This window comes from Perognathus longimembris, chromosome 14 (genome assembly GCF_023159225.1).
Source record: "Perognathus longimembris pacificus isolate PPM17 chromosome 14, ASM2315922v1, whole genome shotgun sequence".
NCBI lineage: Eukaryota > Metazoa > Chordata > Mammalia > Rodentia > Heteromyidae > Perognathus > Perognathus longimembris.
The window spans coordinates 60412037-60424755 of NC_063174.1; the positions used below are offsets into that span (position 1 = coordinate 60412037).

The following is a 12719-nucleotide window of genomic DNA, read 5'->3' on the forward strand; positions in this document are numbered from 1 at the left end:
TTTTCTATATATGTGGTGCTGAAGATTCGAACCCAGGGCTTCATGCATGCAAGGCAAGCACTCTACTGCTAAAGCCATATTCTCAACCCCAGGGTTTGTTGTTGTTGTTGTTTTCTTAAATAACACATTCTAGCATCTGTTTTGATGGAAAGTTGTATTCTTTGAGACAACTCTGACCTTGAGTAAAGACCCTGAGCATTTATTGAGAGCTTGTCCGTAGTGCTTGGAGATGGGCGGGGGAAGACAGTCCTAGAACTGCCCAGTCATCCAGTTATCTTCGAAATAAATGTTCAAGAGGAAATGTACTGCATCGTAGAAGAGCTTACAATTAGGAACCCAATTAGGACTGTAATTACATTACAGCTGAGAGCTTAAGGTTTAATCAGACATGTTTCACAGTTTTCAGGTAATTACAGGGTGTTGCAGTTAACACAATGACCAATGGGTGTACTTTTCCCAGAAGATCTATTCCCCTCAGAAAGTATCTGAGGACCTAGTAGGTGCCAACGAAGGAAGGAGTGTTGTAAGTCCACCGGGTTCATGGCAAGTGCACTTAGCTTATGCTTGCTGTTTGAGTCCCTTCTTTCCCCTGGGCTGCCATCCCCTGGCAGTGGCAAAGGCTTCGCCATGCTTCCAGCGTCAGAGTCCCTGAGCTTTCTCCACTCGCCTCCCAACTAGGCCGTGATGCACAGGTAATGCTCAGTGGTTCTCTGTCTGTGTGTATGGGGTCTCTCACTCTATTATTGTTTCACAGAGAGGCTGTTCTTCATTTGTACTTGATTTTTTGTATCTGGTTGTCCATCTTTGATGGCCCAGCTGGCAGAGACGTAGGTCAGTCAATGCCTTTGTTTTCCAGATGTATCTCCCTTAATATTTAAACAAACTTCCTAGAAATGTATTTCTTGAGTAGCATGAGTCTTAGAATATAATGTTCATAGGAGGGGACGTGTTCTGAAGTAGCCATCATTTGGCCTTTCTGAACTGTTGTAAATCTCACTCACATGAACAGATCCACGAGAAGGAAGGTAGCAGGCTAGCCATGTGGTTTCCACCCGAAACCTTTGAGTCATCAAGCCTGTCTTCCGAGTTTGTCCGGAATTAAGCCACCTTCTGCGAGGAGAGCATACCTTCACCTCTTAAAATCTTTATCTGTCTTATTGGGCTGCAGTTATGTCACAGGACAAGTATTTATTACTTATACAGCTATGGAAATACTGCACAAAATTGCTGAATTGTAAGAATTCTCCACAAAATGGTTTTTTGGAGTTGTTTTGGCCTGCATCTAATTGGACCTCTGCAGGACTGACCTATGCCCTGACAGTGGGCGTGTCGGGAACAGTGGAGAAGCAGGTGCCTTGCGTCTTCAGTTAGCCCTTGGCACATGGAGACACTCTGTACACACTCGTGCTCGGTGTCATTGCCCTCAAGAGGCCAGAGAAACAGTAGCACACCTTTGGGAAATGCTAAGCAGGGACTGCCAGGGCACCATGTTTTTACACTTGACAAGTTCTTTTCCCTATGGCATGTGTGGTCCTTGGGACGCCCCAGAGTAAAGGGCACCTTGTAGGTCCTCAGGTCCTCTCGCCCTTCTTAGCGGGTGAAAGAATGGAAGTTGAGGCAGGATGTCAGTCTAGGGTCATGCTTCTAGGTGAGAAGAGAATGTAGGGAAAGCTGCATGCCAGTGGCTTATGCTTACAAGCCTAGCTACTTGGGAAGCTGAGATTTGGAGGGTCATGGTTTGAGTCTAGCGGGGGCAGAAAAGTTCCCAAGTCCCTTTCTCAACTGTGCTCTGGGAGCAGAGGCCCATGCCCATCAACCTAGCTGTAGGAGGAGGAAACCAGGCAGACTGTGGTTCCAGGCAAACCCAACAGAAGTCTTCAAGACTCCCTCTGTCTCTGAGGAAGAAAGAGGAAGGCAACTACTTAAAGATAATTTTTTTAACTTTTCTTTAAAAAGAAGACGAGGGGCTGGGGATATAGCCTAGTGGCAAGAGTGCCTGCCTCGGATACACGAGGCCCTAGGTTCGATTCCCCAGCACCACATATACAGAAAAAAAAAACGGCCAGAAGCGGCGCTGTGGCTCAAGTGGCAGAGTGCTAGCCTTGAGCGGGAAGAAACCAGGGACAGTGCTCAGGCCCTGAGTCCAAGGCCCAGGACTGGCCAAAAAAATAAATAAATAAATAAAAAGAAGACGAAGGGGCTGGGAATATGGCCTAGTGGTAAAGTGCTCGCCTCGTATACATGAAGCCCTGGGTTCGATTCCTCAGCACCACATATATAGAAAAAGCCGGGGGCTGGGGATATGGCCTAGTGGCAAGAGTGCTTGCTTCGTATACATGAGGCCCTGGGTTCAATTCCCCAGCACCACATATACAGAAAGTGGCCAGAAGTGGTGCTGTGGCTCAAGTGGCACAGTGCTAGCCTTGAGCAAAAAGAAGCCAGGGACAGTGCTCAGGCCCTGAGTCCAAGGCCCAGGACTGGCCAAAAAAAAAAAAAGAAAGAAAGAAAGAAAAAGCCGGAAGTAGCGCTGTGGCTCAAACAAGCCAGGGACAGTGCTCAGGCCCTGAGTTCAAGTCCCAAGACTGGCAACAAAAACAAAACAAATAAACAAATAAAAAGAAGACGAAGAAAAACCAAGTGTGAGTGCAATGGCAAATGCCTGTCACACCAGCTATGACATAAAGTCAAAAATAGGCAGATCCAGTCCAGGCAGACGCCCAGGCAGGAAACAATATTTTGTCTCAAAATAACAAACACAAAATAGGGGTGGAGGCTTGGCTCAGTAGTATAGCACTTGCCTAGCAAGCATGAGGCCCTGAGTTCAAACTTGAGTACCACAAAAAAAAAAGGTAGAAGAGGCTGCAGAGAGCCATTCCACTGCGCCATGCTGCCAGTCTCATGGGTGACACGGCCCTGAATCCAGACCTCTGTTTCAGTTCCAAGATTGTTAACAGACCAGAGTGACCCACAGGGACCTAACAGACCCCACAGTCCCTTGGTTCTCACGAAGGTTGGTGCAGGTGGTCCTGAGTGCTGCCACTTGTCCTGGAGTCTGCAGGTGCCATTTGCGCCCTGGTGGGGGCCCCACAGCTTGTGTTTCCTGTGGCCCTCCACAGAGGTAACCCCTGAAGCCTTTATGATAAGAAATGTTACTAGGTTAGAGCCCGAGAGCAGCTTAAGGTGTCATACTGTTTGCCATTTGTTCCTTTCTCTCTCGCTCTCTAAATCCCAGTGTTCAGCAATCTTTAGCTAACCTTTTCCAGAGGTGAGCGCTAGGTCAGGGCCGTGTCCTGCGGTCACACAGAGGTCAGGCGTTAGGGGTGGAAGATTGTTTCCTCGCATGCGTGTGTGCGTGCGTGCGTGCGTGGGGGAGCGCTTCCATGGAGTGGCAGGGGCACGGCCTCCTGGCTGTGGATGGCATTCATTGTGTCGGTCCCCGGCTTCTCTGGCGTGACAGCACAAGCTGCGCCACACACCCCAGGCATTCCTGCCGTCTGGAGGCTGCACAGCCCAAGACCCAGGGGCCGGAAGGACTCCCGGTCAGTGAGGACTCCCTTCTGGGCTCCCGCTAGCCTTTCCTCTGAGAGAGTGCGTGGCGGGGAGGGCACCATATTTGCCTTCATTGTTAGCTTCCCATTGCTGGGACAAAATACCTGAAAAAAATCAAGTTAAATGAAGTAAGATCCATTGGACATGATGATGCATACCCCTCATGCCAGCATCCAGGAGGATGATTCCTGAAGCAGGAGGGTTGGGCCTGGACTATGTAGTGAGACCCTTTGTTTACATAAGTAAACAAACAAAAGTGGGGGGGTGCGGGGAGAAAGGCTTGTGATTTCCAAGGTTTCTGTCCACTGTCACCTGCTTCATCAAGCCTTCATGGGGCCGGAGATTGTGGCAAAGATGCGGTGGGACAGAGTTAGTCACCTCGTGGGGAGGAAACAGGAAGAAGAAGGAGGATCTGGAGGAAACAGACCTTTGAAAGGCAAACCTGTGACCTGCCTCTTCCAACCGGGTCACAGGTCCTGGCGTCCATCCACCGCCAGCTGGGGACAGAGAGGAGCCAGCAGGGGTGTGAACTCCAACCAGGACAGCGAAGTTGCACAGCACTAGGCTGCAGCTGCAGCAGGGTGGCAGCCATTGCCTGGCGGGCCCCTGCCCCCCATGCAGGACCCAGAAGCCTGAGCACTTCCTAGCCAGCGGACCACCACTCACTGAGCACTCACTGTGGCCAACAGAAGCCTGACAGTGCGTCAGGGGCTCTCCTAATAGTGTGACCGGGTTACTCACAGGCCCCCCGCAGATGGGTGTTCCCGTCAGGCCTCCTTCAGAATGGGCAGGAAAGGGAGAAGGGTGGAGCCCAGCCAGCCTTACAGGGCCGTCTGCTAGTGGGGTGAGGCTCACCCGCATTATCCAAGATAATCTCCTTTTCTGAGTCAACTGATGGTAGCTGCTCACAGCATCTCCAGACCACCTTCACAGCAACACCTTGTCCATGTCTGCTTGTATCATCGGGTACTGCAGCTTAGCTGAGTAGCACAAGATGAACCATCACTCTGGGAGACCTTTGCTTCTTAACTGTTGCCTTTAACCATTGTCTGTGACGTCACGCCCCCTGCACCTCCTGGGAAGCCTGATCATCTTCGCAGGTTTTCATCTCAGACTCCAAATCACAGTCGGCTTTGGGACGGGCATGCATTGGCCCCTTCACTGAGCAGAGGGGAAGAGAAGTTGCCTCCACCAGCGTGCAGGCTTTTCCTGCGTGGTGTGTCTGTCCCTGTGGGGCAGGTTAAAGATCCTTGTGCAGAGGGCAGCATGCCCTCTGTGGTGAGCCAGCCCTCCCTTGGCAGTCTCCCAGACGGCCCCAAAGCTCCCCCATGCCCTCTACCTCTGCTGGGGGCTCCAATGACCGCATTCACTTCTGATCTCTGTGTATTACACTCTGTCCCCAAACCAATACCTGGCCAGCATGCAGCTCTTCCCCACAGACACCAGCAGACCTGCCTCTCTCTTCTGAATGTGGCCCTCAGCTCTTTGTGATTGGGACACTTCCCACCCCCATGATTTGGCCTTAAGAGAAAGACAGCGCAGATCAAGAGAGCTAAAGACTCAGTTCTGATGCTGGGTGCCCATGGTTCAAGCCTGTAATCCTAGCTACTGAGGAGGCTGAGACCTGAGGATCCCAGCTTGAAGCCAGCCTGGGCAATTAACCACCAAAAAACTGTAAGTGGCACTGTGGCTCAAAGATACAGAGCACTAGCCTTGAGCAAAATAGCTCAGGGACAGCGCTCAGGCCCTGAGTTCAGCCCCCAGGACTAGCGCACAAAGACTTGGTTCTCTTCATACTCACAGCTGGTGGAGGAGCTGTGGCACAGCGAGGTGGCTGGTGGTGACAGGCAGTTCTGCCACTCCCTGCAAACTCTGGAAGGAGTGGTGGCCTAGCCAGGTGGTGTGTGGCCTCTCCTTAGTTGCTGGCCTGGTCAACTCTATGAATGTAGTGCCTGGAGAAGCCTGCTCGTCCTGGCCGTCTGCCTGCTGAGGAGGTGCCCTGTCTGCCTGTCATTCTTTGTCATCTGTCACCTATTTTGGCATTCCCACGGAGGCTTGTGCACATGACTGGCTCACAGGGCTCTGGTCCCCAGAGGATGGGTACCGGTGAGAACCCGTCTGGCACCAAGGCTTAGGTTCCAGACTTGTTTCCTTAGTATTTAGGTCTCAGGAATATTACTTCTGTTTTACTAAAAGAATTTAAATTGTTTCTGGATTTCCAACCATTTCTTCCTTGTTGCACTCCTGTGCTGTCTGAAGAGCATGCATGCTCCTCTTGAAGTGAGCTCCCCTCTCAAGACATAAGATGTGCGCTGATGTTCCAGGCCTTACAGTTGATGCCCCCACAAGAAATGTCCAGGTTGGGAGCAGCTGGGGTGATAGATAAGATAGGAGATACAGATAGACAGACAGATAAATGTTATATAGATAGATAGATAGATAGATAGATAGATAGATAGATATGTAGATATATATATATATATATAGAGAGAGAGAGAGAGAGAGAGAGAGCACTAGATCTCTAGATAAATAATAGATAGACAGAAAACAATGGAGAAACACTTAGGGTTCACTGGCCTTAACCAAACCAAATATCTGAATGGCCTGGCTCCCTGTGCACTGCTCCCACTGCTGAGCTCTCCTTCACGTCAAAATGTTTGTGAGTTTGTGCTTTTGAGGGTATGGGTGAAGCATACCCTTTGTTAATCACCTGTAAGCCAGTCACTGAAACTCGCAGACAGTAGGTTTGAAGATGCAATTAGGTAATGATCCTAGACTTGGTGCTTCAGGAAAACTAGACTTTCATGTTCCTCTCACTGGCCGTAATGAACAGTCCTGTCTCTGGAAGTGACCCTCCAGCATTCCCCTCAGAGGGTCAGGAGGCCATCCCAGGACAGTGCAGCGTTTGCTATTTTCCCATCATTTTCGCTTCCTCAGTCCCTGCTGCTGCCTTCATCGTTTTGCCCTTTGTTAGCAGTGTGAGAGCATTCTCCTTGCTTTCCCACCCACTATGTGTATGAAAGCTCAGAAGTCATCACTACACCCGGTATCTGTTAGTATAAGTTGCCACTGAAAGTTTGATGATTAAGAAACAGAAGACTAAGCCAGGTGCCAGTAGCTCACACCTCAAATCCTAGCTACTCAGGAGGCTGAATTCTGTGGGTCATAATTTGAAGCCAGTGCAGGCACACAAATCTCCAGTTAAACAGCAGAAAGACAGTAGTGTATGTGCAGCACAAGTAGAGCACCAGCCTTGAGTGAAAAAGCTAAGGGACAGGGCCGGGAATATGACCTAGCGGTAGAGTGCTTGCCTCACATACGTGAAGCCCTGGGTTCGACTCCTCAGCACCACATATACAGAAAAAGGCAGAAGTGGCACTGTGGCTCAAGTGGTAGAGTACTAGCCTCGAGCAAAAAAAAAAAAGCTCAGGGACAGTGCCTTGAGTCTAAGCCCCAGGACTGGCCAAAAAGAAAAAAAAGTAGCTAAGGGACAGTGCCCAGGCCTGAGTTCAAGCCCCAGTACCGGACAATAAAGGAAGGGGGGTTGGGAAGGGAGGAAGAACTCAAACAAAAGACTGGTGGTTACCTGCCCGTGGGAAGTGTGTTTGCTGCTATAGTTTTGACCCAGACTCCACTGTTTCTGAATCTTAAAAATAATGACCAGCCATTTCACAATAGGAAGAGACTATTATTAGAATTAAGTGTGTCTTAAAATACCCTTTGTAAGACTTGAGGTGTCATGGTTGTAATAATGGAATATGTGGGTTTTAGTTTGCAGTTAACATGTTTCGAACCTTGCCACCCTCCTCCAATCCTACGGGAGCAGAATTCGATCCAGAGGAAGATGAACCAACGTTAGAAGCAGCCTGGCCTCATCTTCAGGTACTGGACTCTGCAAGACCCACACAGGAGTGGTACACACAGCATGGATGGGGTTCCCTAGCTCTGTGGAGCAGAGGCATTGCCCAGGGCCTCTTCAGTGCTAGCCACTAGACCTCTCATCCGAAGTTATCTCTGATCTAGAAATGTTTTAGCAAACTGTGTTTGTGTTTGAGTGCTTTACACAAACTACGAAGATGAGAACTGGTGGTGTATCTTCAATGGCAATGCCCACTTTGTAGATAACCACTGAATTGAGGCCTGGAGGACTTCCACAGGTATGCTCCCGGTGTGCCTGGATTTAACCTGTGTCCCTGCACACTGCACACTCTGGGCTCCTTCCTGACAGGAACCTTCTCCAGATGCATCTATATGTGCCAGATGGGCTAGAAGGCCTCCAGCCAGCGTGGACAGAGCGAGATCATGCATGTTTCAGGCCTGGGGGTGGGAGGGGGTGGGTGGCAGGGCATCGGAAGGGAAGCAGATAGTGGGACAGACTGGGAAGGGAGGATATCCTGGGAGCCAGATGTTCCGCCCTCCCAGAATCTAGTTTCTACACGTAGCTCATGACAAGCAGGCAGTGATGTCCAGCGCAGCCCAGTCACGAGGGGAGAAGCCAGTGACTGCAGCTCATTGTCTGCATCTGTGCAGCCCTCTCTGCTGACAGCCGCAGAGTCCCTGCTGCCTGGTTTTGTGTCTCAGACGCCCAAGCAACAGACTGCCAGTCCCAGGCTAGAGGCTGACCCAGGCTCAGGGCGTGGCAGCTCTTCAGCGGGCTCTGGCAGTGATCTAAGCGCTGGTGACATGGCCGTGGAGGATGTTTTGCTTGACAGCTATTTAAAGCATAGTCTGTGGTTCTCAATAAGCAAAATAATTACCATCACAAATTACAATTGAGTTAAGCCACACATTTCAGCATGGATTCTGTAGAGATGTGGCTTTTTAAGAATCTGTTATTTTCAAACAAACACAAAATCAAGTCAAGGGGTATCTTAATCTCCACTTAATAAAATACTGTTATTTCACTCATTGTTTGTTTTTTTTCTCCTAGCTTGTTTATGAATTTTTCTTAAGATTTTTAGAGTCTCCAGATTTCCAGCCTAATATAGCGAAGAAATATATTGATCAGAAGTTTGTATTGCAGGTAAGGTACCAATTAGCTGAACTGTCAGGAGCCATAATCCGCAGAACTGCAAGGCTGGTCACTAAGTATCTTTTTCTTCTTAAAGCTTTTAGAGCTCTTTGACAGCGAGGATCCTCGGGAGAGAGATTTTCTAAAAACCACCCTTCACAGAATCTATGGAAAGTTCTTAGGCCTGAGAGCTTACATCCGAAAACAGATAAATAATATATTTTATAGGTAAGTCTCCGTGAGGGTGACGTTCTTCTTTGTGCACGATGGTATTCACTTCCATACTAGGTGCCCTGTGTCGCTATAGGGCAAGGGGCAGTGGAAAGAGGTGCAACAGCCTGCTAGAAGTCATGCGCCAGGGACTAGGGCACCCTGTCCACCCCCTTGACTTCCCTGCTGCTGTCTGGGTAGCTCCCTCCCCAGCCCCATACCTGGCTCCCTCTTGAGGCATCCTACAACCTCCCAGAACCCCACTCTTCACACTTTGGGCTTCCCCAGAAGCCTCTAGGTGCCTGACGGCAATAAACCAATTCTGTCCCAGCACCTTGTTCCTTCCACCCGAGGCAGCTCTTCCTTCTCCAAGAATCTGAGAAGGAGACAGGAGTGAGGATCAGAGCAGCCTAACAGCGCCACTTCTGGCTTTTTCTGTTTATGTGGTGCTAAGGAATCAAACCCAGGGCATCATTCATGCTGGGCAAGGACTCTACTGCTAAGCCACCTTCCCAGCCCCTGCTTCAATTTTTTTGATTCCTCAACACTAGTAGATTTTGTTCAGAGACAGAACCACAAATCTGTTGAACACACCGTTAAAGAAGTAGAAATGTCTCATACCTTAAGGGCTGGGGACAAGCTCAAGTGCAAGTACAAGTCCCAAGCTTATCTTTAGATTCCTTCAGATTGGTTTGGGTAAACTAACAAAACGTCTTGAGCCTGTGTTCCCAGCTTGTCTAACTTTTATGCAGTACAAACTGGATATTACTGACCAAAATATCCCAAACCTAAAATCTGAAACTCCAAAGTTAGAAACTTTGAGCACTGTCATGATGACAGGGGAAATTCCACATCTGACTGCATGTGACAGGTGACAAGACAGTCACAACCCAGACACAGCCAAGCATTGTAGCTCATACCTATAGTCCTAGCTACTCCAGAGGCTGAGGCTGAAGGATTCCGTGAGCCTAGGAATTAGAAACCACCCTGAGCAACACAGCAAAAATGTCTCTCAATTATTAAAAAAAAAAAAGTCTAGTTCAGTTCATGGAGCTAAAAAAGCTTGCAAGGCACTGGTGGCTTATACCGTTAATCTTAACTACTCAAGAAGCTGAGATCTAGGGCTCCTAGTTTGAAGCCAGCCTGGAGAGGAAAGTCGTGAGATTCTTATCTCTTAATTAGCAAAACAATAAACAAAAACTGGAAGTGACTCAAGTAGTAAAGCACCAACCTTGAGTAAAAAAGCTAAGGAACAGCACCCACCTGAGTTCAACACATACACACACTTTAATTGAAAACCACACACTTGGGTCATATCCCCAAAATTGCTCATCATGTATGTGCAAATATTCTAAAATCTAAAAAATATTTAATAATCCCACATCTGAAGCACTACTGGTCACAAGCATTTTGAGTAAAGGATTCTCAACCTGTACAACTATATCTTGTAGGAATTTTCTAGACATTTGATGATTTGTCCTAGAATTTCTCATTCGAATCTGTGTATGAAATGTGAGTTCGCTGTGCTTTTGGGTGACTCCTGATGGTGCTTTGGCAAACCTGGAGCTGCGGTGGCAGAGCGGAGCCTTGGATCTGCCCTTGCTGCACTGATCCGCAGACCCTTGGCCTCCGTCACCAGCCGTTGATCCTCTCCGTTGTGTGTCCAAAGTGAACTCAGCAGAAATGTTGTGGTGTCTTCTAGGGCCATAAATGCCCGAGGTGACTTCTCACTCCTGCCTGGTGGCTTCTAGGGTAGCTGGCACAGCAGGGACTGCTGCCCACCTCCGTTCATGCAGCCTCCAGGCAGGGCGACGGCTGCCTCCAGAGGGAAGTGGCAGGAGCTGCCAGTCCTCTTAAGGGCGTGGCCTGGAGCTGCTGAGCTACTTCTGCCCTGCGTCTTGGGCAGCCCAGCTTCCCGGGAAGGAAGTAGAGTCCCACTTCTTGAGCCGAGCTCCAGAACACACCACACGGGGAGGCATCCGTCTTGAGCAGCAGGCTCAGCCCAGGTTTCAGAAGGTCCAGTTCCCTTTCTGCTAAAGTTAGAAATACTCCAGCTTGCTCTAAATGGGTGCACATGACCCCCTCCCGTCTTCCTCTGGGAAAGGAAAACTACCCTCATTTTCTCTTTCTTATACCTACTTCAAATCAGATCAAAGTAATTAGAAATTAAGAGTGTTGATTTGAAAAGCCAAATGGCTTGTGCCTGACTGCCGTCCTTAGGTAACCCTGAGATCAGTGAGACGATGGGCGGGGTGAGCCAGGTATCAAAGCCACATGGCTGCGCCAGCCATCACAGAGAAAATACATGAAGTGAGAAGGAGCCTTTGAACTGAGGTTGATACACTGAATTACTGTTCCTCCTGGACACACACAACTAATTTCACTTAGTGGGATTCTGTCGTGGGCGGGTATAGAAGGAGGCTGGTAGGAAGCAAATGCAACAAGGACACCGTCCTGCGCCTACCTCCAGCTCTCACTCTCAGGTGACGGATGGCGTCTTCAGGCCCCGTGGCCCCAGTGCCTGTGGGGCCCTGTGTCGGCTTATCAAGGACACTGACACCTGTCCACACATCGGTCTTGCCCACCTGCCTGTTTTGTTCTCTGTCTCTTCTGTGTGAGGGTCTGGCGGAAACACTCCTTGGGGCAGGGCAGCAGCAGCCCCTCAAGGAGTTTTTGACCATCAGGCAGTCGTGGCTATTTGGGAATACAGAAATGTCTAGACCTAGCCCTCAGCATAGACTTCGAATCTGTAATGCCTGCCTGTTCTTTATCTTGGGTCACTTGCACAGTTGTTTCAAACAAGGACAATTAAATTTTAGAACATTTTAGTCATTATAGACTTATTTCTGGCTTACAGCTGTCTCTAAATAAAAAGCTTCATCTGACTGCTCACAGAAGGCTTCTATGTGTGTTGGTGGAGACCAACAGCAGGTGAGCCTGGATGGGGCAAGAGCAGATTCTGTTTCTGAAGAAAATTCTTAGGAGAAGGACATTCTTTTGTTTTCTTGCATGTCCCTGTTCCTTCTGTATCCCCAGTTCATTTAACAAATGCACTGTAAGCATCTGACAGATGCCAGGCTCAATCCTAGCACTAGGAACACAGTTACAAGAAGTCCTTATCCTTGTTTGGGGGGGACAAGCAGATGCAGAGGGTGGGGCACATAGTTCCCTGGGAGCATGCACCGGGACATGGTGGCAGAGACTGCTCAGAGGAAAGGAGACAGGCTGCAGCCAACTGTCACTGTGGAAAGATGACACTTAGAGCCCCAAAGAGGAAGGGTAGGGGGATGTCGGTGGATGTAGACCACATAGTCACAAAGGTGCTCCAGGAAGAGCTACTCCCCTTTGTCAGCACTGCGCTTGAAAACTGAAATTAGTGGAAATGAGATGAACTAGTGGATGGATAGGTGTCAGTGGGATGAAACAGATTGTTATTGGTTGACTCTGGATAGTTGAAATAAGGAGTTTGCTACCAAAATTCTTTCCACTTTTAAATTTTTATTGTTAAGGTAATGTACAGAGCAGTTACAGGTATATATGTGGTGAGTACATTTCTTGTCAAACTTGTTTCCTCCTCCCTCATTTTCCTCCCACCTTCCCTCTTCCTTAATTATTCCCCCCTCTCCCGAGTTGTACAGTTAGTTTACATATTATCTTGTAAGTATTGCTGTTGCTTTGGTTTGCCTTTTACCCTTTGTCTCACCATTTTGATGTTTCCCTTCCTTTCCCTAGTATATACATTACCTAGATTACCAAAATCAAATGCAGTGACAACAGGGGCTAAACTGTAGGCAAGATAAACAAAAGAAATAAGTTCACATAGTACATTAAAAATAACAACAATAGGGGCTGGGAATATGGCCTAGTGGCAAGAGTGCTTGCCTCCTACACATGAAGCTCTCAGTTCGATTCCCCAGCACCACATATATGGAAAACGGCCAGAAGGGGT

The 12719-nt window shown here is 48.7% G+C and overlaps 1 protein-coding gene across 8 annotated transcripts in view; it reads left to right on the top strand.

The window, feature by feature from the left end:
- Positions 1-12719, top strand: part of Ppp2r5c (protein phosphatase 2 regulatory subunit B'gamma) — a 134132-nt gene that overhangs the window by 92645 nt on the left and 28768 nt on the right. For all 8 annotated transcript variants that reach the window (XM_048362688.1, XM_048362687.1, XM_048362690.1 and 5 more), the window contains 3 exons: positions 7321-7431; positions 8480-8572; positions 8658-8788. In XM_048362688.1, coding sequence (XP_048218645.1) covers positions 7321-7431; positions 8480-8572; positions 8658-8788 — 335 coding nt within the window. The remainder of the gene's footprint in view (positions 1-7320; positions 7432-8479; positions 8573-8657; positions 8789-12719) is intronic.